Source organism: Brassica napus, chromosome C7 (genome assembly GCF_020379485.1).
Source record: "Brassica napus cultivar Da-Ae chromosome C7, Da-Ae, whole genome shotgun sequence".
In the NCBI taxonomy this organism is placed as follows: Eukaryota; Viridiplantae; Streptophyta; class Magnoliopsida; order Brassicales; family Brassicaceae; genus Brassica; species Brassica napus.
In genome coordinates, this window is record NC_063450.1 from 7,017,087 (window position 1) to 7,038,730 (window position 21,644).

At 39.6% G+C, this 21,644-nt stretch overlaps 2 protein-coding genes and 1 pseudogene across 2 annotated transcripts; all 3 read right to left on the minus strand.

The window, feature by feature from the left end:
• Window positions 1-7,230: 7,230 nt before the first annotated feature.
• Window positions 7,231-9,172, minus strand: LOC125590380 (annotated as a pseudogene).
• A 4,298-nt stretch (window positions 9,173-13,470) lies between these two features.
• On the minus strand, window positions 13,471-19,384 carry LOC106448578 (receptor-like protein 6). The gene has a single exon (XM_048763655.1). It carries the CDS (start codon window positions 18,347-18,349, stop codon window positions 15,341-15,343), a length of 3,009 nt encoding a protein of 1,002 aa, XP_048619612.1. The 5' UTR covers window positions 18,350-19,384; the 3' UTR covers window positions 13,471-15,340.
• A 180-nt stretch (window positions 19,385-19,564) lies between these two features.
• On the minus strand, window positions 19,565-21,073 carry LOC106449884 (NEP1-interacting protein 2). The gene is made up of 5 exons (XM_048763656.1): window positions 20,791-21,073; window positions 20,425-20,603; window positions 20,249-20,332; window positions 20,002-20,169; window positions 19,565-19,904 (listed from the first exon to the last, which is right to left on the minus strand). The coding sequence occupies exons 1-5, from the start codon at window positions 20,954-20,956 to the stop codon at window positions 19,782-19,784; spliced, it is 720 nt and encodes a 239-aa protein (XP_048619613.1). The 5' UTR covers window positions 20,957-21,073; the 3' UTR covers window positions 19,565-19,781.
• Window positions 21,074-21,644: the final 571 nt, after the last annotated feature.

Consider the following 21,644-nt stretch of genomic DNA (forward strand, 5'->3'; position numbering starts at 1 on the left):
CAGCAAAGTGAAACTGCTGAGCACTTTCTTCAGAGGTATCGCCTTGAGGTATCATATGGATCTTGATACAGCTAGCAAGGAAAAGTTCAACACCAGGAATCCGGTGGAAGCTGTGAGACTGATAGAAAATCTAGCAAACAGCAGCAGCACCAAGAACACTGACTTTGAAAGAAAGAAGTTTGTTGCATCCCTAGGGAAGAAGCAGATGGACGAAGTTAGAGCAAAGTTAGATGTGGTTCATGAGCTTTTCAGGAAGCAGGTATGTTCAGCTGAAGGAGAATAGGCTTTATACATTGAAGGATAAGAGGATGTGAACTACATTGGAGGTACTTAATTTCAGAGGTCTGGAAACCAGGGTGGAAACAAAAACTTCTTGGCAATGGTCAGAGGAGTAACCAGAGTTCACAGTTTCAGAAACCTTTCAGCAACAACAGTAGGGGCTATGGAAACTCATTCTACCAGAATCCACCACCACAGCTCAGGAGAGCAAGATTGAAGCAATGCTTGACAGAGTTCTGGAAGGACAACAACAACTCATTGTGGATTTCAATGGGAAGCTAGATTCCGCCTACAACAATCTGAACACAAGAATTGAGACCTTAGGGACTCAGGTTAGGAAGCTTGAAATGCAAGTAGTTCAGACTGGAGACACTGTAAAGAGGCAAGAAGCCTTGGCTAGAGAGGCAGGAGTCGAGAAAGCAAAACACCACGTTAATGCCATCATAGATGATGATTTTTGGCAAGTGGTGAGGCATGAGAAGCTTGGAGAAGGAGACTTCGAAGTTGAAAGCTCCATGAGTTTCGGCGGATCACAATGGTGTTGACCGATGTCAATGGATACACATCGATCGACAGACCATGATGAAAATCGATCGACAGATCACTCTAGACATCGATCAACGTCATCTGCTGAATCGTCTGCGGAGTGTAGTGCAGTTCGAATCATGACTCATGAGGAATTCGCAGAAAAACATCCTCACCCACCCTCCCCTTTCTACGTCAAAATCGATCGACTGCATGATCCAGCAGTCGATCGACACAGAGAGACCAACATCGATCGACCCCCCTCACCTCCCATCGATCGACGAGCACCTCTCACCTACCGAGTGCGGTTACCATCTATTGATAATGACCGAATCAACGCACTCAGACCACCACCTAAACCATCAGCCAACCCACCAGAACTTACAACCAACCCTTCAGACACTACACCAGAGCCTATGCAAGTTGATGAGGCAACTGAAGGAAGAAGGTTTAGGAAGGGAAATGAGAAGATTCCTAAGAACCTTAAGAGGGAAGCTAATGAGAAGGAGATGGATGGTTTCACTAAGAGAGTCCTCAGAATCCCAGTGGAGAAACCTTTTGATGAAGTTTATTTCACACACAAGTTGTGGATGTTCTTCAGAGAGACTAAGGAAACTGAGGAGGACATTAGGAGAATGTTTCATCATGTCAGGGAAAGGATGAAACTAAGGATAACATTGAAGAAGAAGAGTGATTCTGGGAAGTTCGCAATACCATATGTGGTGAAGGGTATTGAATTTCCCCATGCACTTTGTGACACAGGAGCATCAGTCAGCATACTACCTAAGGTTATGGCAGACCAGCTGGGTCTGAAAATAGAGCCTTCATCAGAATCTTTCACCTTTGTGGATCTTTCAGAAAGAAGCTCAGGAGGCATCATAAGAGACCTTGAAGTACAGGTTGGTAATGCCCTTGTCCCAGTAGATTTTCATGTCCTGGACATAAAGCTAAACTGGAATTCTTCACTTCTGCTTGGAAGAGCTTTCCTGGCTACAGTAGGAGCTGTATGTGACATGAACACCAACAGATTGTGTCTGACACTGATAGATCCAGACGTCCACTATGACCCAGTTCGAGTTGTGAGACAACAGGTCAACCTCGTGGAGCTTGGAAATGATCTTGGCTACATTGCAGCATGCCATTGTGGAGTAGAGTACGAAACAGAGTACTCGGAATCGATCGACACTCACATTGTTTCATCGATCGATTCCAATGAGTCACCGATGACCGATGTACGCTATCCCACGTCGCTCGACGGGAAGCAACCGGTAGACCACCTTGCGTTACCAGATCAGTGTTATCCAGACTTTGCCTTTCAACAACCCAACAACAGAGGACGAGATGACTATTCAATAGGCAGTTGGGCAGCAGTGGATTCCATGAAAGTTTTGCAGTGGATACTGTAATTCCTTCATCCAATGAGGATCCTACAGAGGAGTATGATGAGGATTACTGGAAGGAAAGAGCTATAGAGATTGCTATGCAGGATGACAGATATTAAGGCCATTCCTTCAACAACACGTCTCCACCATCGATAGACAGAGTTCACCTAGCATCGGTCGATACCCACCCTCATCCAGCAAGACGTTCTTATGCATCGATCGATACCATACCTGGTACATCGATCGATATTAAAGCCGCCGCCTTTGAAAAGGAAAAAAGGGAATATTCCAATTCCAAGTAGGTTTACCAATACCTATATAAGGAGTTTTGCACCCCATATTACTTCTCACGAAACCGAAGCAGAAAAGATGAATGCTCTCACAAACCAATCAGAAGTAACATCTAGGAGGAGCATTCAATCCAAAAACCATAATTTCATAGACAAACGTCTACCATCGATCGATACTTCAGTATCAACATCGATCGATACTCATTCTAAACCTCAACTTTCTTTATTTACTAAGAAGAATATGAGTATGGATTATGATTTTCTAACTCCTGATGAATTTGGTATTTTCAGGGACCCAGATGGCCATGCAAGAGCTATGGATGGAAGAATTCTAAAAGTATCCAGAGAGGACATATCAGACATTCTTCAGGTGGCCAATGGACCAGACAACTTGTTTATGCAGCAACGCAGCATTCTAGACAACATTCCCACAGTTCCAGACGAACATCCAAGGGCTAACACAACAGCAATTGTTTCACACCAATCATACCGACCAGTTGGCCACACATCGATTGACAAGATTGCTCCAACATCGTTCGATAGGGTAGCACCAATGTCGCTCGACAAGACACCCTCACCATCGATCGACAGATGTTACGAGTTTGGACATCGCGCTTATGACATCTATGGAGCCAGAAAGTTCAGATGGGAACAGAAGGACGAATATGGAGTCTACAGAAATGAGTTTGGATATGCAAGGAGCGTAGCTGGTGAGATGATCCCCGTTACCAAGGACAACATCAGAAAAATTATGGAGAGAGCATCACTATATGAAGAGAGTCACATATGTCTTCCAGAACATGCCACTTCTTTCACACCTACAAGACTGGCACCAGAGATCTACACCAAGGATGAGATTAATGAGATGGTGACTGGTATTTGTGGAGCTCAGGAAAGGGTAGGAGATGAACTCAAGACATTAGTAGATGACACCTATCAGCCTTCGGACAGAGGTTACAATGAGATTTTCAGAAGTATGGCAGAAATGAGGACAGAGATTGAGAGTATGCAGCACCGCCTTGAGAAGGAAGCTACGACATCACCATCGATCGACGCCTACAAAGCAACATCGATCGATGTCAGGCCACAGACATCCCAAATCCCTGAAGAACCAGAAATTTTGGAAGAGAAGAAGGATGAATGGGAGATCGCATACATCAACACGAAGATTCACGACGTCTACAACCCTCTCAACAACAACGTGGACTGGTTAAGCACGAGAATTGATCTGCTACAGCAAGATTTGGACACCATTCGCAAGAAGGATCCACAGCCAGCCACATCGATCGATATATGCACCATCACATCGATCGATAGCAAGTTCGCAGCCATGGAAGATAGGTTACAATCTTATGAGGATATGCACGACCGTTTCACCTCACCTATCATGTGATACTTGGACACCTTGTCTACACAAATGATGAAAGTCCAGAAGGATATTGGCAAGCTTAATGATCAACATGATTTTCAGGAAGAAGGTCCAACATCGATCGATAGGTTCTGGAGGACATCGCTCGACAGCAAGAAACCTACAGAACACCTTCCCTACACAACAGCAGAAGTTGATCAGATCACATCAAAGCTTTACACTGCTATAGACACCATGGAGGAACGACTTGAAAAGCGGTGTGATGACATCTACTTTCCATTCGACGTTCGATTCGGTGGAAGTCAAAGCCATTCAAAGGCAACTCGCATCTCAACACCAGATATCAGCATCGATCGACAGAGCACACTCCAAATCGATCGACAGTACTACACCAACAACGATCGATAGACATATGGTCGCATCGATCGATACCAAGTCTACATCAGACGACGAGCAGCTGATACACAACAAGATGGAGTCAATGCACGAGGAACTGAACGAGCTATCAGCATACGCATACGACAAGATAGGATGGCATCAATTCAGCATTGAAACTCTTCAGGAGAGGCTACAGAACATCTCAAATGCAATACAGAAGATGGATGAGAGATGGACCAGAAACGATGAGGCCACAAGAAGTTTCATTGCAGCTTGGTCCAGATGTGCAGAGATGAGGTGGATGCTTGTTTCCCAACAAGTAGCTGTCTTTCCACCAACTAGCCAAATACCTCCAGAGTCAAGCTAAATGACTATAACAAAGCGCTGAGTGGGAGGTAACCCACTATTAGGTAATTTTAATTGGTTTTCTTAGTTACTAGTATTTACTTTCATTTTTATTCTTTCAGATTTATTGCGAGACCCAAGTAGGATGATGACCACCATATCGACCGCGGATGAGACGTCGACATCGATCGACATGCTGACACCTGCGATGATCGATGCATACCGATGCACATCGATCGATTCCCACTCCGGTCAGGTTTATCTTCCTAACTTGTTACATTGAGTACTTCTGATTTATTTCCACCATAACTCCGACTGTGTTACACTGGGACAGTGTAATTTAAGTCTGGGGGAGGTTTACTGATATTATTTATCCTGATTCTTATTAAAAGGATTTTAATAAAGTTATACTTAGCTACGAGAAAGAGACTATGATCTTATTATTGATTTATACTTGAATGTCTAAGCACTCTTTAGCATCATTCTAGATTTACTGATTGCAGATAGTACTAAAGATGCTAAAGTGGATCAACCTGTCAACTATACACACTTGCCTCGATTGTTTGAAGGAACCAAAGCTGACCTCCAACACTAAACCTGACATAATTGCTTGTCTTGGGGCTTGGTATACACAGGATCGGATTCTTCAGACAATTCTGGAAGGTAACGCCTTGTGTAGATTCATTTATCACTTTTTATCTCTTTATTTCGACCCTAGAGTAGTAAGTGTTTAAAAAAAAAAAAATTCCAAAATTTATTATTTAAATAGGACTTAGGATTTAGTTAATAGGAATCTGAACAGGACTTGGTGGCTGAGACCATTAAGGCTTGATTCATAAAGATTCCAATAAAAAGAATTCGAACGTGACTTGGAGGCGGCAATCTTCAAGGCTCGCTTCACAAAGAATTCTTGGATATAGGTCAAAAAGAAATGAACAGGGCTTGGTGGCAACCACCATTAAGTCTTGATTCATGGAAGCATGTCCAATCTTGGTCACTAATCTTGCAATAAAAGCAGATTTTGACTCAAGAGAGAAATTAGAGAGAGAGAAATGAGGAACTAACTTTTAATTACCTGCAGTTCCAGATACTTGTCTGAAAATCCTTGCATCATGTGATCGATACTTCCAAGGTAAAGCCTGCACTTTTATATTTATGCTAAGAAATGAGATTACTAGAAGGGAATGTCAGACAGGATTTGCTGAGTTGTAGACTAGTTGAATTTGGTTGCTAAGCTAGGATATTGCATAATGTGCTTTTGTGATTAGAACTTTTTAGATGTGGATTGCAATATTGTAGAGGTTATGATTTCTATGTTTTAAATTTGTGAGTCCCTGCTGTTTTCAAACCTCTTTCAGAGAGACTGTCTGTTTGTTTTGCTTGAGGACAAGCAAAAGGGTAAGTCTGAGGGAGTTGATATACCATTGATTTGACCCATTTTCATCCATGGTATATAAGTGTTTTACTATCTATATATTATATATTCTATCATATTAGGTATGTTTTCAGGTTCAGGAGTATCTTGGAGTAATGTGATGATTATGGAGCATTTAGGAGCTTAAAAGAGATTTCATCCGAGATGACCATTATAGGTCGATATGCAGAAGAAGCAATCGATCGATGCACACCCAGTGCCGTCGATCGATACAAAAGAGAAGCCTCGACGATTGAAGATTATGATCGATCGATGTACATCATGTACCATCGATCGATGTCGAGACGCGGAACGCGCGACTTGGTTTCAGCCGACTTTAAACCCAAGGCTTCACCAAACTACAAAATTACCTCTAACGAGTTTTTAACCTAATAGTTATATACTTGCCTAAGTGTTAGGAGGCAATGAGAGCTTTTACCATCATTGTATTCTTACTTTCAGCAAGAGAGAGAGAGAGATTTTTAGGAGAGAAGATCATTGAGAGATTTGTGATTGGAACTCAATCGATTAATTTGTTCTATTCTATGCAGTTTTTATCTATATTTTGTGTCATGAATTGCTTAGCTATGTCTGAGTAGTTTACTTGTTAGATTCAGGGTTTAAATAGGTTAGAGGGATTAGCCCCAACTATAGAATTGCTTAGTTGTGATATTCATTGATTGATTGTTCTTAATGTTTGTTCTAGCCTTGCTAACTAGAATATTGAACCTAGGAATTTGCATGTGTCAAGCATCCTTGATCATCCTGTCCTGAATCTAATTTGTCATGCTAGGACTGCTAGAGAGAGCTAACCGTTGATCTAGGAGACTAGTGAGCATTATCAACCTGCGCCTAGGGCTTAACTAGAAGCTATCAATCGATATCGTCATCTGACAATCGATCGATATTGCGAAAGGTGTATCGATCGATATCCCTATAGGATCATCGATCGACACTTTCTTGTGATCAAAAGGCGACAGTTGAGATCCAAGATCTAGTTAGTAAACTAGTGAAACATTGCCATCGCTGATCACTGTGATTAAGGAGTTGAGCTCTAATATATCATGCATGCAACTGTTAGGCATCTATAGGATTATAATCTCCAACACCTGAATAGAAACCCTGCATCTAATATCTTCCAATAAAGTTACACCCTCAATCATCTTGTTAGTCGAGCAATAGCCTTGCTCAATTAGGATTACTATTTAATTTAAAATCATAAAACAACAAACAATTAGAATTAATAACCTGAGTAGATTTAATAGGTTCTCTACCTCCTTGTGGATTCGATCCCTAAGTACTGCAACTGAACCTCTTATTTGAGAGAGTAATTTACTTCTTAGGGTAATTTGTGTGGTATCAGGTATAAAACTATTTTGTCCATTTTTTGTCATTTTTACCCTTTCCATATCTTAAACATAATGAAATAAATAGATTTATGAATTAAAATTTTTATAAAATACATAAACAATTGATAAAACACTCATATACACAAACTGATATTTTTTTTGAGTTGATAAATTAAAATTTTAAAATACGTTATACTAAAAGTAGATTTCGACTTCTACGGAAAATGAGATAGTAGAAATTGACTTCCAGATTAAACAAGAACATCTACTATTTTTAGAACAGACAATCTACTGGAATGCGAACTCTGCTATTTGTAAAGTTAGCTACTTTTTCTTTGAATGAGGGTTCTACTTTTGTTAGGTATTCTATAATTGTAGGAACTCAAATTCTAGAAACTACTCAAACGGCTAAATAAAGTAGAATTTGGTTGCGATTTTTTTTATTGGTTCTACGCTTGTAGAAAACGCCTTCTACGGATAAGAAAAATCGGATTTTGGTGAAAATTATGAAAATTTCTGTTAAGAAAATATTCTCAAAATATTCCAACTTCCTAAAACATCGGAAACTCGATTTACCTTGTCAAAAAAAAATCGTTTCTAACTTTTCTTCTTCTTCAATCCATGATTTCTTCATAGTTTGTCTTGTGATTTTCACAATTTCTTGTTCTATGATGTATATCTATACAACATGTGGTGTTTGGGAATTTGGTGCAACTATGGGATGGGATTTTGCGACTGATGACAAAGGGAGTAAGCTACTGTTATTGGAATCAAGTTATACCTTAGATGATTTTAAAATCATTTAAAAGAATTGTTTTGGAGGATTTTGGTATTGAAGAAGATAGGTTATCCGATTTGTAGTTGAGTTATCTATCTGCTGAGTTGATCAATACATCAACATGTCCACCTGTGATCATAGCACATGATCGACGGCTTAAGAGTTTTGTTGGTTTTGCTAACAAGAGTGTTTCTAGCCGATTGTGTGTAACATTTAAAGCCAACACTGAGAATTCAAATGAAATTTTATTGGTCACCCATATCTCAATCTTTGATCTATTAATATAGCTTTCATGTAACACCGAGAGTTGTTCTTCTCTAACAACTAACACTGACATAAAACCACCACTCTGAAATGTAGGAAGACATAGACCTCTAAACCGCTCTCTCGTAAAATCAAAACTTTGTAAGAAGTTTTAGTCTTGTATTTTTGAGAAGCAAGCCAGTAAGCATTTCCTTTCAAAGACACACCCCTTGGTTTAAGGAACCAGTCTAGAGTGTCAACATCAAGAACCCTCCATGAACCAGACCTTAACTCATAAATTTCAAACACATTAAATTTGTCGTGGTCGTATGGTTGATAACACCTTAAAATTTAGTAGCTATCACAACAATTGTTGTTATCGTGACCTAACGCAAACGTAGACCGACCCACGTAATCAGGTTTGATTTGGATCCATCTGGTTTCTCCAACCATGGATTACAAACCACTATTCTATTGTTCCTGGTGGTGGTGCATAACAACAAACCGTTGCAGTGAAAAATATCGAGTAGGCATACGGAACCAGAATGGGAATCCTTTAGGCTAAGTTGAACCTTAATCTCTATAGAAGGATCATCAACGTTGAGACTGAAGCTCGCTAACATAACACCAGATACCTTCAACGTGAGAACCAAGGACTGCTTTCCAGCTTTAAGGAAGTGCTTATCGGTGAATCTGCTGTCTTTGAATAAAGCATTCCAACGTTTGCAAGTAGATCGTAATCGTTTCAGAGACATGGCTGGAACCCTAGAGAGTATTTCCTCTACAATATCCGTAGAAGATCGGACATTATAATTGTCATCTTCCGAGGAAGAGGTAAATCACTTGGGGCCTCTGTAAGCTGAAACTAGGTTTTTTTGTGTTTCACGTTTATCATATAGACAAGAAACGACCTCTCCTCTCATGTGCACCTTTTCCTATGTTGTTTTGTTTATTAATTTATTTTATTTTTCCCTTTCCAATTTACTTTGGTTAAGAAAATAAATAAGTAAAGTGCCATAAAATGTGAAGAGAAAATCGAGAATAGAAAAACGAGAACCGGGTGATTGGTTGGGCCGGAGCCGTAAAAAAAATTACTTTAAAATTTAGACAGTCAAATTTTTTTTTATTTAGTTTTAAGATATGTGACTTTAAAATTTTTTACAACTAAAAAGATGGAGCTTTAGAAAATAAAACTTTTACAGCCAATTTTTTATTTTTTTTTGTTGTAGCTTTATTTTTTTTTTTGTAGCTTTATTTTTTTTTTGTAGCTTTAAAAACTAATATAAAACATGATTGGTGGTTTTTAAGGCTGTAGATAAAAATTAAAGCTAAAGTCATCTCCTACGGTCCAACCAATCACCTCCAATATTATCTTTTTTTTCATCAAGTACTATCACGGCCGGGCCTGAAAAATATTGGCCCACAAGCAAGAAAATATTTTTAGCCCTTTCGTTTTAAAAAAAACAGTGAAAATATTAAATATTGTACCTGGAGAGATTTGAACCCAAATCCAATTTCACATTTAGAACAACGTTACTAGTAGAGCTACATGCTCTTTTTGTTTATTATTGGCCCCAAAACATATATATTTTCGTCAGGCCCCAAGCACATGCTTGATAGGCTTCTATTCAGGTCCGGTCCTAAGTACTATGTAAAATCATTTTAAAGTAAATGGAAGATGATACAAGATACTTTAAATATAAGGCTGTTAGAAATCAAATTTTCTTCTAAAAGTCCCAAGAAAATAAAAAACCAGTAGATACATAAATTAGGTTTCTCTGAGGGTGAAGAAGCGCTTGTCACCTTTGAATATGAGAAACTGGAGAATATCTGCTCCATTGCAACTCCCTGACTCACTCCTCGCGCGACTGTCAAGACTCAAGCAGAAGTTCTCTACCAGCCCCTAAATCTACTGAACCAAAGAGGGCTGACTCTGCAACAGTGAACCGCCCCTACAACCCGAGGAGTAGCTTCACCAAGTCCCACTCAAACGCAACCAAATCCCCGGAGAAGGAAGAAGGCCGACACACAGCTTTCCACCAGAGACTGGACCGTCATGGCAGACCTTTTGGTGATTGTGTCTCCTATCCATCGCACCAGACCAAACCTCTGAAGAACAAGATTGTCTCATCTTACTCTATAGACCAACCAGCTCAGCAGTACACATCCAACAGAAGGGATGACTTTCACTGAGGAAACCAAATGCGCTGGAGGGAAAAAACTCAAACACAGAATTTATCTCCAATCCAAAACCAAGCTAGTAGAGCTACATGCTCTTTTTATTTATTATTGGCCCCAAAACATATATATTTTCGTCAGGCCCCAGGCACATGCTTGATAGGCTTCTATTCAGGTCCGGTCCTAAGTACTATGTAAAATTATTTTAAAATAAATGGAAGATGATACAAGATACTTTAAATATAAGGCTGTTAGAAATCAAATTTTCTTCTAAAAGTCCCGAGAAAATAAAAAACCAGTAGATACATAAATTAGGTTTCTCTGAGGGTGAAGAAGCGCTTGTCACCTTTGAATATGAGGAACTGGAGAATATCTGCTCCATCTGCAACTCCCTGACTCACTCCTCGCGCGACTGTCAAGACTCAAGCAGAAGTTCTCTACCAGCCCCTAAATCTACTGAATCAAAGAGGGCTGACTCTGCAACAGTGAACCGCCTCTACAACCCGAGGAGTAGCTTCACCAAGTCCCACTCAAACGCAACCAAATCCCCGGAGAAGGAAGAAGGCCGACACACAGCTTTCCACCAGAGACTGGACCGTCATGGCAGACCTTTTGGTGATTGTGTCTCCTATCCATCGCACCAGACCAAACCTCTGAAGAACAAGATTGTCCCATCTTACTCTATAGACCAACCAGCTCAGCAGTACACATCCAACAGAAGGGATGACTTTCACTGAGGAAACCAAATGCGCTGGAGGGAAAAAACTCAAACACAGAATTTATCTCCAATCCAAAACCAAGCTTGTCGTATCCACAACACCCGCCCTCGTATCCACAACACCCCCCCCCCCCCCTCCCCCTCCTCAAGCACCAGCGCTACCTCTCTTAAGACCTCTTGGCAGAAACCTGGAAATTTGTGACTGATATCACTCAAATTACCCTAAAGAGTGATTTTACTCTCTCATATAAGAGGTTCAATTGTAGTACTTATGGATCGAATCCACAATGAGCTAGAGAACCTAATAAATCTAATCAGACTTGTTAAGCTAGATGGTTTAATTGTTTAAATGTAAAGCTGCAGTTGTTTGAGCAAGTACTTGCAGTAATTGCTCGATTGATTAATTGAGGTTTTGGTGCTTAAAAGAAAATAGCTAGACTTAGGGTTTTTATTCAGGAAATTTGGAATTATAATCCTATAGATGTCTAACAAGTTGCATGCATGATATTGTAGAGCTCAACACTTATAAACGAACCACTAGGCTCTCGCTTTCTAGGTTCGTCTATTGACCAGATGATTTTATATGAATATCGATCGATGTACTATTCGAAACGTTGACCGATTATTCTATTTGAATATCGATCGACGCTGTTGGTCAAGCGTTAATGCGCGGGTTGAATGTGCTCACTAAGCTCACTAGATCAGCTCTCGCCTTACTCTTAGCAATAATATTAGCTTAGTTAGAATGGTTTCAGGATGAGATGAAAGCTATCGCTTATATCTAACAATCCTACGGAAAGTTCTAGGTAGCTAATCTAGAATCATGCATTAATGACAATCCTAATGATTAATATCACAACTTAGCAATCTCTAGTTGGGGATAATCCCTCATAACCTATTTAAACCCTAAAATCTAACAAGAGAACTACTCAGACATGGCCAAGCACTTCATAACAGCAAATAGGTATGAAAACTGCATTAGAATAGTAAATAGATATCAATGGAATTCCAATCACAAAATAACTTTGGATCTTCTCTCCAATCTACTAAAATCTTAGAAAACCTTTGCTGTGAAAAATAGTAAAACAAGAAAGCACTCTTTGCCTCTAACATGTTGGCAAAGCTTATATAATTAGGTTAAAACTCGCCAGGGTAATCTTGTAAATTGGCGAAGACTTGGGCTCTAAGTCGGCTGTGACCAAACGGGCTTTCTGCGCGCTTCGTCGATCGATGTCAAGATGTGAACATCGATCGATTATTTCTCTTCAATATCGACCGATGGTCGAGCTAGATGGTCATCTCGGGTGTTTACTCCAAATATCTCCAAATATCTCCAAAATGCTCCAAAATCATCACTTTCCTCCAAATCACTCATGATCCTATAAATACTCTAAATAGACTCTATAATATAATAATTAGTAATTAAAAGACTTATAAACCATGGGTAAAAGTGGGTCAAATCCATGGTCTATCAGTGACTTCCCTTCTCCACTCCCTCTGCTTTGGGTTGAGGGGATTCTTGTAGATGGCTCTGTGGTTCTCCCAGGGGAGGCGTGCGCTAACGCGAAGTTCATTTTCCTGGAGTTGACACCAGTTTGCTTACGAGCTGCTGGAGACGGTTTCTTTTTAAGTGGTGGTTGTCCCCTTCTTTTAGCTTGTGTGGACGGTCCTGCCTCTTGAGAGGTTCCCAGAATGATCGGGGTTTCTGAAGGATGAACTGCAGGAGGGAGCATAGCTGTTCTAGCCGCCGTTGTAGCTGTAATGATGTTAGCAGCTGCTTCCTCCATATCTCCTCTAGCATCCCTCTGGAGGATTCTCTGTCGTCTAGCTGCGCTTTCAATGGGGTCGGGACAGTTTTTGTACTGGATGGTAACCTCCTGCAGGTCACTCATAACATCTTCTGTTGTGGGGATGCGAGGTTATTCCCTGAGTTCGATGACGAAATCGAGAAATAAGGGGGAAACTGTTGGGGAAAAATACTCATGTATTGAATTCCTCCAAGGTAGGACACCGGCCTCCGGGTCCCCGCTAGGAGACGCCCCGGGTCTCCGCTGGGAAACATTCCGGGTCCGGTTCCAGGGACAGTCCCATTCCTCAGAGAAATGAAAATATTCCGATAAGGGAATCCTTCCATATTTCTGAATATAGAAGAGTTTGATCCTATTGGCTGATCAAGACCGACCTACAGACGACTATATAAGGGACCGTTGGATTTTTGTAAAGAGAAAGAAAGTCATCATGAGCTTCTTGTTTATATTATAAAATATAAAGATATTACTGCTTTTACAAAACAAACAAAAAAAGAACTGTAATTTACATGAAAGTTACACGGTTCTGAGCTAGGAGCTGTATGTACGTATCTGAGAATTATAGGGCACGTCTACACATTGGACAAGAACCGTGCCTGAGGAGCCAATTGTCGATACAAGGTAAGTGGAACATGTGATCACATTGAGGCAAGCTTCTTACTATTTCACCAAGCTGGAAGTCCTGCAAAATCAACACATTTAGTCTAAAATGAAGTATCAATTTTTTTTTTGATCAAACATACTTCATTCATTCATAAACCTTAACAAAAGTCTATTCTCCATGATCGGAGAGACTGTTTAGCAATGTTAAAGCTGATTTTGCCACGGCATCAGCTTCCACATTACATAACCGAGGTACATATGAAAAAGAAACAGACTCAAAAGAAGCACTAAAGTGATAAACATCAAAGACGATACCAAACAAAGCCGGTGTAGAGCCTCGTTCTCGCAAAAGCTTCACGAGAGAGAGGGAGTCTGAGCGGATCATTAAGCATTTAACATTTGACGAGGCAGTATACAACACTGCTGAACGAACAGACTGCAAGTGATGGTCAGCTTTGGGATCTTATCAACGAGGTCTCATGTTAATCCTTTTGAGCCTCCCGTCTCGAATAGGCTCGAGAGGTCATCATAGGGTGCATCGAAACCTCCCATCTGATCAGGACAAAATAAGAATCAGTATGGAGATTAATTCATAAAAAGCTTTGTATGGAGATTATACTTGGCTTTGTATTCTCATCTTGGCTGATGACCATATAAAGTTGAAAGATCTCGAATCAATGTCGCTCGTAGGACAAGCGTTGAACAGAATCTAGGTTTGTAAAGATTCATTTCACACGCTTGTATTACTAATCGTTAAGGGTCTATGTCTTAGTAATTTGTTTATTTGAAGTTCAACGGTTTAGAGTTTCGAACTTGGATGGTGAGTAGTAATGCATGAGAATCTTCTCTGTTGTTTAGGGTTCTTTTATACTAATGATAATTTCTCGAGGGAACTTGGAACTTTTGGCTCTTGTTCTGTTTCTTTTGGGAAATATTTTGGTTGTAACATAATGCTTTACTGAAACTGATATTGTATGATCTCTTGTATAGTGTCTCAAAGACATTCGATCTAAATGCTCCCTTAAGTTGTCTGAACAGTTTGGCTTTGATGGTGGTGGAGCCAAGCACTTTTCCTCTGATTAAGAAGCCTTGATAAGGTTCTTGTTATGGTAATTCATTTGGATGTATACTGTTTATTCTGTTTTATATAAAACTTGATAGTTTGTTCTCGCAAGCCCTGTTCGTTTCGTAAACTGGACGCGGCATCCAGACGCAGACGCGGATCGATGTTCGTTTGGCGCGAAATAGGAGGTTAAGTTGGACGCGGCATCCAGATTAATTTTGAAAACTCATCCAGATTTTTCGGGATTTCTGGATGAGATGTTTGAACGCTTCCAACTACAGCAAACTCATCCAAAAGTGCTAAAAGTCGGTAATACCTTTATTTTATTTTTAAAATTACAAAAGTTTTGCCATTAATTTTTTTTAACCTAGATCGTCGTATCTCTTCATCCTCCTCTCTTCAAGCATGTTACTCATACATGCTTCCTACAAGCAAATAAACAACTGAAAGACACAGATGTTTAGACTTTTAAGATATACAAAATACTCCCATTCAATTTACAAACGTGAGATGCGAGAGAGAGAAAGAGAGAGAGAAGAGAGAGAGAGAGATAAGAATAAAAACCTGGAGGAAGTGACTGCTTGATGAAACACTCAAGCATTAGTTTCAGTTTATGTATCAAAAACAATACATGATACTGGATACAATAACTTTATGGAACAGAACATCAATGCTTAGGGGAGTGAGATCTATGAGTAAACGAGCCACTATGTATCCTATCGTCAATCCAAATACAATTCCAGGTGCAAAGCCTATCCCTGCTGCTATCCAACTCAAACCTTCCTCCTCCTCATCTTCTTCTTCTGAAACCGGCAGAGATGTTGGCGCATGGATGACTCCACAAATATCCTTAAGAGAAGGACCGTAAAGTCCAGGGTTTCCCTCGTAGGCAGAGCAGTTTTGTCGTTGAAACTGTGTACCTTGTGGTATTGAACCCACAAGCTGATTATGTGAAACGTTTATCCACCCTAGGGAAGAAAGGTCCCCGAGCTTTGGAGGGATCTCACCAGAAAGCTTGTTTTGCGATAGATCCAGTGATTCCAGCGCGGTGAGGTTCGCCAAAGACGATGGGATGTGTCCCGAGAAAGCATTTCTTGACAAGTTGAGTACATGTAGCTCCTTCAACAGACCAACAGATTCAGGTACTTCTCCATGGATCCTGTTTCCAGAGAAATCAATGGCTGTGTAGATTGTGAGGATACGCTCCAGTGCCATTGATACTCCTTTATTCATCAACACCACCGAAGTGTAGTAGCCGTAGTCATGAAAGTCCCCAATGTAGTGCAGCTGTGTATTATCTTTCTTGGAAGATATTGCAGTCCAGTTGAGGAAGTAATCAGATGGCAACGTGCCGTGGAAGTCGTTATGTGATACATCAATGATTTTCAGCTCAGGAAATCCGAACCAAGCCCCACTGTACTGATGTAACTTGCCGTGAAACTTGTTTGACCGGAGGACAAGAACTTGTAGCTTCTGCAATGAATTCAACTGGAATGGAAATGTGTCACTGATTTTGTTTCCCTCCACGTTTAGAACTTCCAGAGCAGAACAACCGGTAAGAGATGGAGGAAGTTTTCCCTCCAATCTGTTGTGGCTGACGTCAATGGACCTTAACTTGCTGGCGTGCATAAACATATCCGGAAGACTTCCTTTGAAGCTATTGTTATGAAGATTTAGATCCGTAAGAGAACTCATGTACTTCCCTAAACACCGAGGAATGTAGCCGTGGAAGTTGTTGTTTGATAGATCTATGATGGTAGGAGAAGTTAGTCCACAAATCAACTGAGGCACCTCTCCAGTGAAGTTGTTGTTAGAGACAAACAAGTAGGTTATAGACGTGGATGGGATGAAGAGTGGTCCTTGGAAAGCGTTTGAGCTTAGATCTAGCACATTAATCTGACTTCCAGTTACAGCTTTCAGGGATCCATCAAAACCACTTAAGGAGTTGTTAGAAAGTTTCACAACTTGCAACTCTTCTAGTCTCCATAACCAGTCTGGTAATTGACCTTTGATATTGTTGTTGGAAAGGTCTAGAGAATCCAGATTTCTTTGGTCTCTTATGAACTCAGGGAACTCAGTGATGTTGCAGCCTGACAAGTACACATATCGAAACTGCGATGAAAAGTCTGAAACAGAAGTGATGTTTGCTGTTGAAAGAAGGATGCCTGAGAGAGCTAGTCCTACTAGCTGTTTTAGGGAAGAGAAGACGTTAAAGTCAACTGGACTACTGATTCTGAAACTCTTCGAGTGAAGGAAGAGATACTGTAAATTAGGTAACATGGATATATTCTCTAATCCAAGGATATCACTGAACTGGTTATCCTCCAAATAGATGTGGGTCAGTGAAGTGATTTGGAAAAGGGATGCAGGAACTGATCCTGTAAAGAAGTTACTACCGGCGAAAATGGCTTCCAGTTTGGAGAGTTGGCCAATGTTAGTTGGGAAAAAACCTGTAAACTCATTGGAACCGAGATCGATACCACGTAGTTTGGTCAAGTTGAGAAGTCCGGATAGAAAGTTTCCCCTAAGCTTATTATACCCAACGCTGAAGATGGTCAACTGTTTTAGATTAACAATGGAAGATGGTACTTCACCAGTGAAACCATTTGAAAAAAGAACAAGACTTGAGAGGTTAGAAAGCTCTCCAAGTGAAGATGGGATCCTCCCAGAGAAGCTGGATTCTGAAAGTGTCAAAGAAACTAAATCTTTGAGGTTGCCAAAGGAATCAGGTATGGTACCTGAAAAGGATGTTTCCAAAAGGCTCAAGACTTGCATAGAGTTGTTTATAGAAAACACAGGAAGCTCCCCTCTCAGTTCTGGATTGTGGTCTAGTTTAATGGACTGTAAGTTTGGTATCATGAAAACACTGCTTGGAAACTCTCCAATCAGGTAACAGTTTTTAAGATGTAGAGATCTTAGAGACGACATGTATGAAAACTCTTGGGGGATTTCTGAAGAAATGTTTACAGAGCTCATATCCAATGCTCTAAGGTTTCTCAGGTTTCTAGCAAGTAGAGGGAGAAACAATGGTGGGTTCTCAATGGACAAGAGCAAAGTTGGAGGAGGTGCGAAGTAGGAATTAGAAGCAGAGGAAGAAGAAGAAAGATCAAGAGACACCAAGTTGGTTAGTTGAAGAAGTTCTATAGGAACATGACCTTTGAGTGAAGACTCAGAGAGATTGAATGTTTCTAACCAAATGAGTTTATTGAACTTATCTGGGATTGGTGAAAGAGTGAAGTTGTTGTAAGCAAGGTTCAGACTTTTCAGATGTTGCAGTCGGAAAAGACTAGAGTTGGGTTCTAGCCGACCATGAAGAGAGCTGCAACTAAGGTCTAGACCGATCACTTTGCCTGACTTGGTATCGCACGTGACACCTTCCCAGTTACAACAGTCACTGCTGCTGTTTGCCCATGATTCTGTCTTGGGGTAAGAAGTGACGTTCATGGAGTTACCATCATAATCAAGAAACTCATCAGGCTTGCGGATCTTGAACTCCGTCTTGAGGTCAATTAGTGCATATCTTTGGTCCAGAGGACACAGGTTAGGTGTAAGAGAAGCAAAAGTGCCGAACAAGTTTAAAGAGAGGAAGAGAAGAAGAACAATGGTGCGAAGAAAGAAGCTCAGCATACTCTCTTTTCTTCTCCTGTTCTGTTTTTATGTTTGGTCAACAGTTTAGTTAATGTCTCGTTTATACGAATGTTTTCTCTTATCTCAACAGATGTAATCATATATTTAACTTTTCCAGCACGTTTGATTCTTTTAACGCCGGAATTTTAAAATAAGTTGCCGCACTAATCACGGACATTCCGGATAAATATCTGGCGTTGGCTATTTGTTAAAAGAACGTCTCTATGATCCCACTTCTTTTTAGTTTTTTTTTATAACATTATACTGTAACCTACTACTAGCCACATGTTAGGTGAACTTAAAATAAAAATTGAGTAAACTTTTGTCTGTTACGAATCTCGTGTTTATCGGAGACTGAGACTACAATACTTTTTTTCTGGTTTGTCAACTTTTGTGATTTAGTGTTCCGACCATGATATTAAATCTTCACATTATAAAAAATTTAGAAGAATGTAGTCACCGCTCAAACCGTGTTTATCAGTTACTATTTGTTGAATGAGAAGCCGTGAGAGAGAAGGATTAGAGGACATAATGTTAGTTGATGTCATATTAATTACGATTTGGTATTGCAATCTGGTGCTTGATAAGGACTCAAAACCGTTACATAGTGTTTTTGTTACTTCACACACACACACATACACATAAAATAGTGATCTTAAATATGATTAGGTAAATATCAAAACACAATAAAGAGTGCTTTAAATATGAAGTAAAATATGCATCAACATTCAACATGCCAGAGCTTTGGGACAGACTGCAAGGACCTGATTGCAATGATAAAGGACCCTCAAGATTGGCCAAGCTTTGCGACAGAATTGGAGAGAATAGAGACATTAAAGATATGCTTCCCGGACTTCAGCATCATTCATGTTCCACGGACGCGCAATCAGATTTCAGATTTTTTAGCTAAGACTGTAAGATCCTTCCATAGGGAGTTACTTTTTACTGGTTGTTCTATTCCGGTTTGGTTACCCAGACCACCTCAAATTTGAGTAATAGAATGATCTTTTGACGTCAAAAAAAAAAAAAAAAAAAAAATGAAGTACCTATATTAAGTTTGGGTACAATAGACAAGAATCTATTACCATTGTTTCACTGGATATGGTCCCCTGGCTTGTTTCAATAATGGTCTCACAACCTCATAAGAAAAATATTACCAACCATATAGTTTCTAGCTTGAATGGAACACTAACATAAGCCTTGACACAGAGAAACTAGAAAACTCTTTTTTTTGTGTGTTTATTATATACATCTGCTGACTAAACATAACATTAAGAAGATACCTATACTAAACTCAGATAGGGTGTAAAAGGTAATTAATTGTCAAAGCAACAAAAAAAATAAGTGTAATTTACATGAAAGTTGAAAGGAAGACCAGATTCTTGAGAGGTAAGGAGCTGTGTGTAGACGTATCTGAGCTGCACGGTTTACCTTAAAGGTCATGTCTACACATAGGACAAGAACCGTGCCTGAGGAGCCATTTGTCTATGCAAGGTAAGTGGAACATGTGATGACAATGAGGCAAGCTTCTTACTGTTTCACCGAGCTGGAAATCCTGCAACATCAAATAAGGAGAATTGAGAAACCACAAAAAAAAAAGGTATCAATTATATCAGTAATTGGATGTATTAAGCTATAAAACGAAGCAGAACCTGAAGACAAACAGAACAGGAGTCTCTGTTCTCAGAGGCATCTGTGTTATTGTTGTCAGTGATTGTCAACTTTGGGATCTTCTCAACAAGGTCTCCTGTTAAACCCTTTGCGCCTCCTGTCTCGAATAGGCTCGAGAGATCGTCATATGGTGCATCCAAAGCTCCCATCTGATACCAAAAGAAACATACAAATTTGAGATCATAAGAAGAGCAATTCTGAAAGTTTTGTATGCAAAAAAAAACATACTTGACTTTGCACTGCACTTAGCATTGCAGGACCTATGCGCTCCCTTACGAGTCTCCCGCTTAGAAGACTAACAATAACATCAATCTACAAAAAAAAAAAAAGAGAAACACTAAAATCACTTCAAGTTTCATTCAAATTCTTATTTCGAAACAGAGTTCAAGTGTTGCTCTGCTCACCAAGTAGAGAAGGCATCCGAAACAAGACTCATCAGATTTCCAAAGATCGAGCGATGATTCAAAGACCTCTATGGAGAACACAGCTCCTGTGATGGCTCCAATGGCTGCTCCTCTGATGAACCCGCTCTCTGTTTCTTGGCCTATCAAAGCTCCTGTAAGTGCCCCTAACAATGTGCCCACTGAACATCAAAAAAGGAAACAACTTTCTTAGCTCCAAGGCGCAGATTTTGAATAATTAAATAATATTAAATGAAAAAATAAGAAAAGTCTATTACATGTGTAAGTTAGAGACAAGCAAACAAGAACAGAGCGATCAAGAACTATTGACTAAATCTCAAGAACAGAGACTAAGAACGAGAGGCGAACCTAGGGAGAAGAAGAAGGTCAAGACGGCGGATATGATGGTGCCAAGAACAGCGGAGACGAGGAAATGACAAGCGTCTTTGATCCGTTCGACGAAGTTTCGAACAAGAAGAGAGGGACAAGGCGAGAGAGGACAAAACCCAGATTGGAATCTGTAATAAGATGCCATGTTTTCTGGTAAAAGCAGAGCTCGGAGAGAAGCTTAAATAGGAGAAAGATGGGATCTTTGCTTAGTTCTTAAGAGTTAAGAGAGAGAAGATGCGACGTCGCGCTACTTTGCATTTAAAGCACGAGTGAGAGAGATGAGTTCTACGGGCCAAGAACTTTCTTTTTCTTTACTCCATTTTTATTTATTTTTGAAATATTTAAATTAAAACTAAAATTTTGCAAAACTGAATTGTTAACTTTTATAACGTTAGTTCTAAACTATCCATTTGCGTTTTGAATTTGCATTATTCTTATTTAAAAAAAAAGCACATTATGAAGATTTATTTGATTTCATTTTCTAAGAAAGTTAAAAATAAAGATAAATTTTGTTCTAATAAATAGAAAATAATATTTTTTATAAATGAATATTTTTTCCTTTTTAAAGAAATATTTTTGAACATAATTCATTTTGAATTACTTTCGAAAATAGACGTTAACTGAGAATGCTTTTATACTCAATAAAAAAATGGAACTTGCTAAAAAAATATTACATTCATAATACCACTTTCATGTTTACACTAATCAATTTACCTTTATTTTTAATGAAAAGTAAAAGGGGAAATTTTTTGTTTAGCATTTTCATGCTACCATTATTCATCTTTACCAAGAGATATTTTCAAAAATACATTCTTTATTAAGTAGCAAAAGAC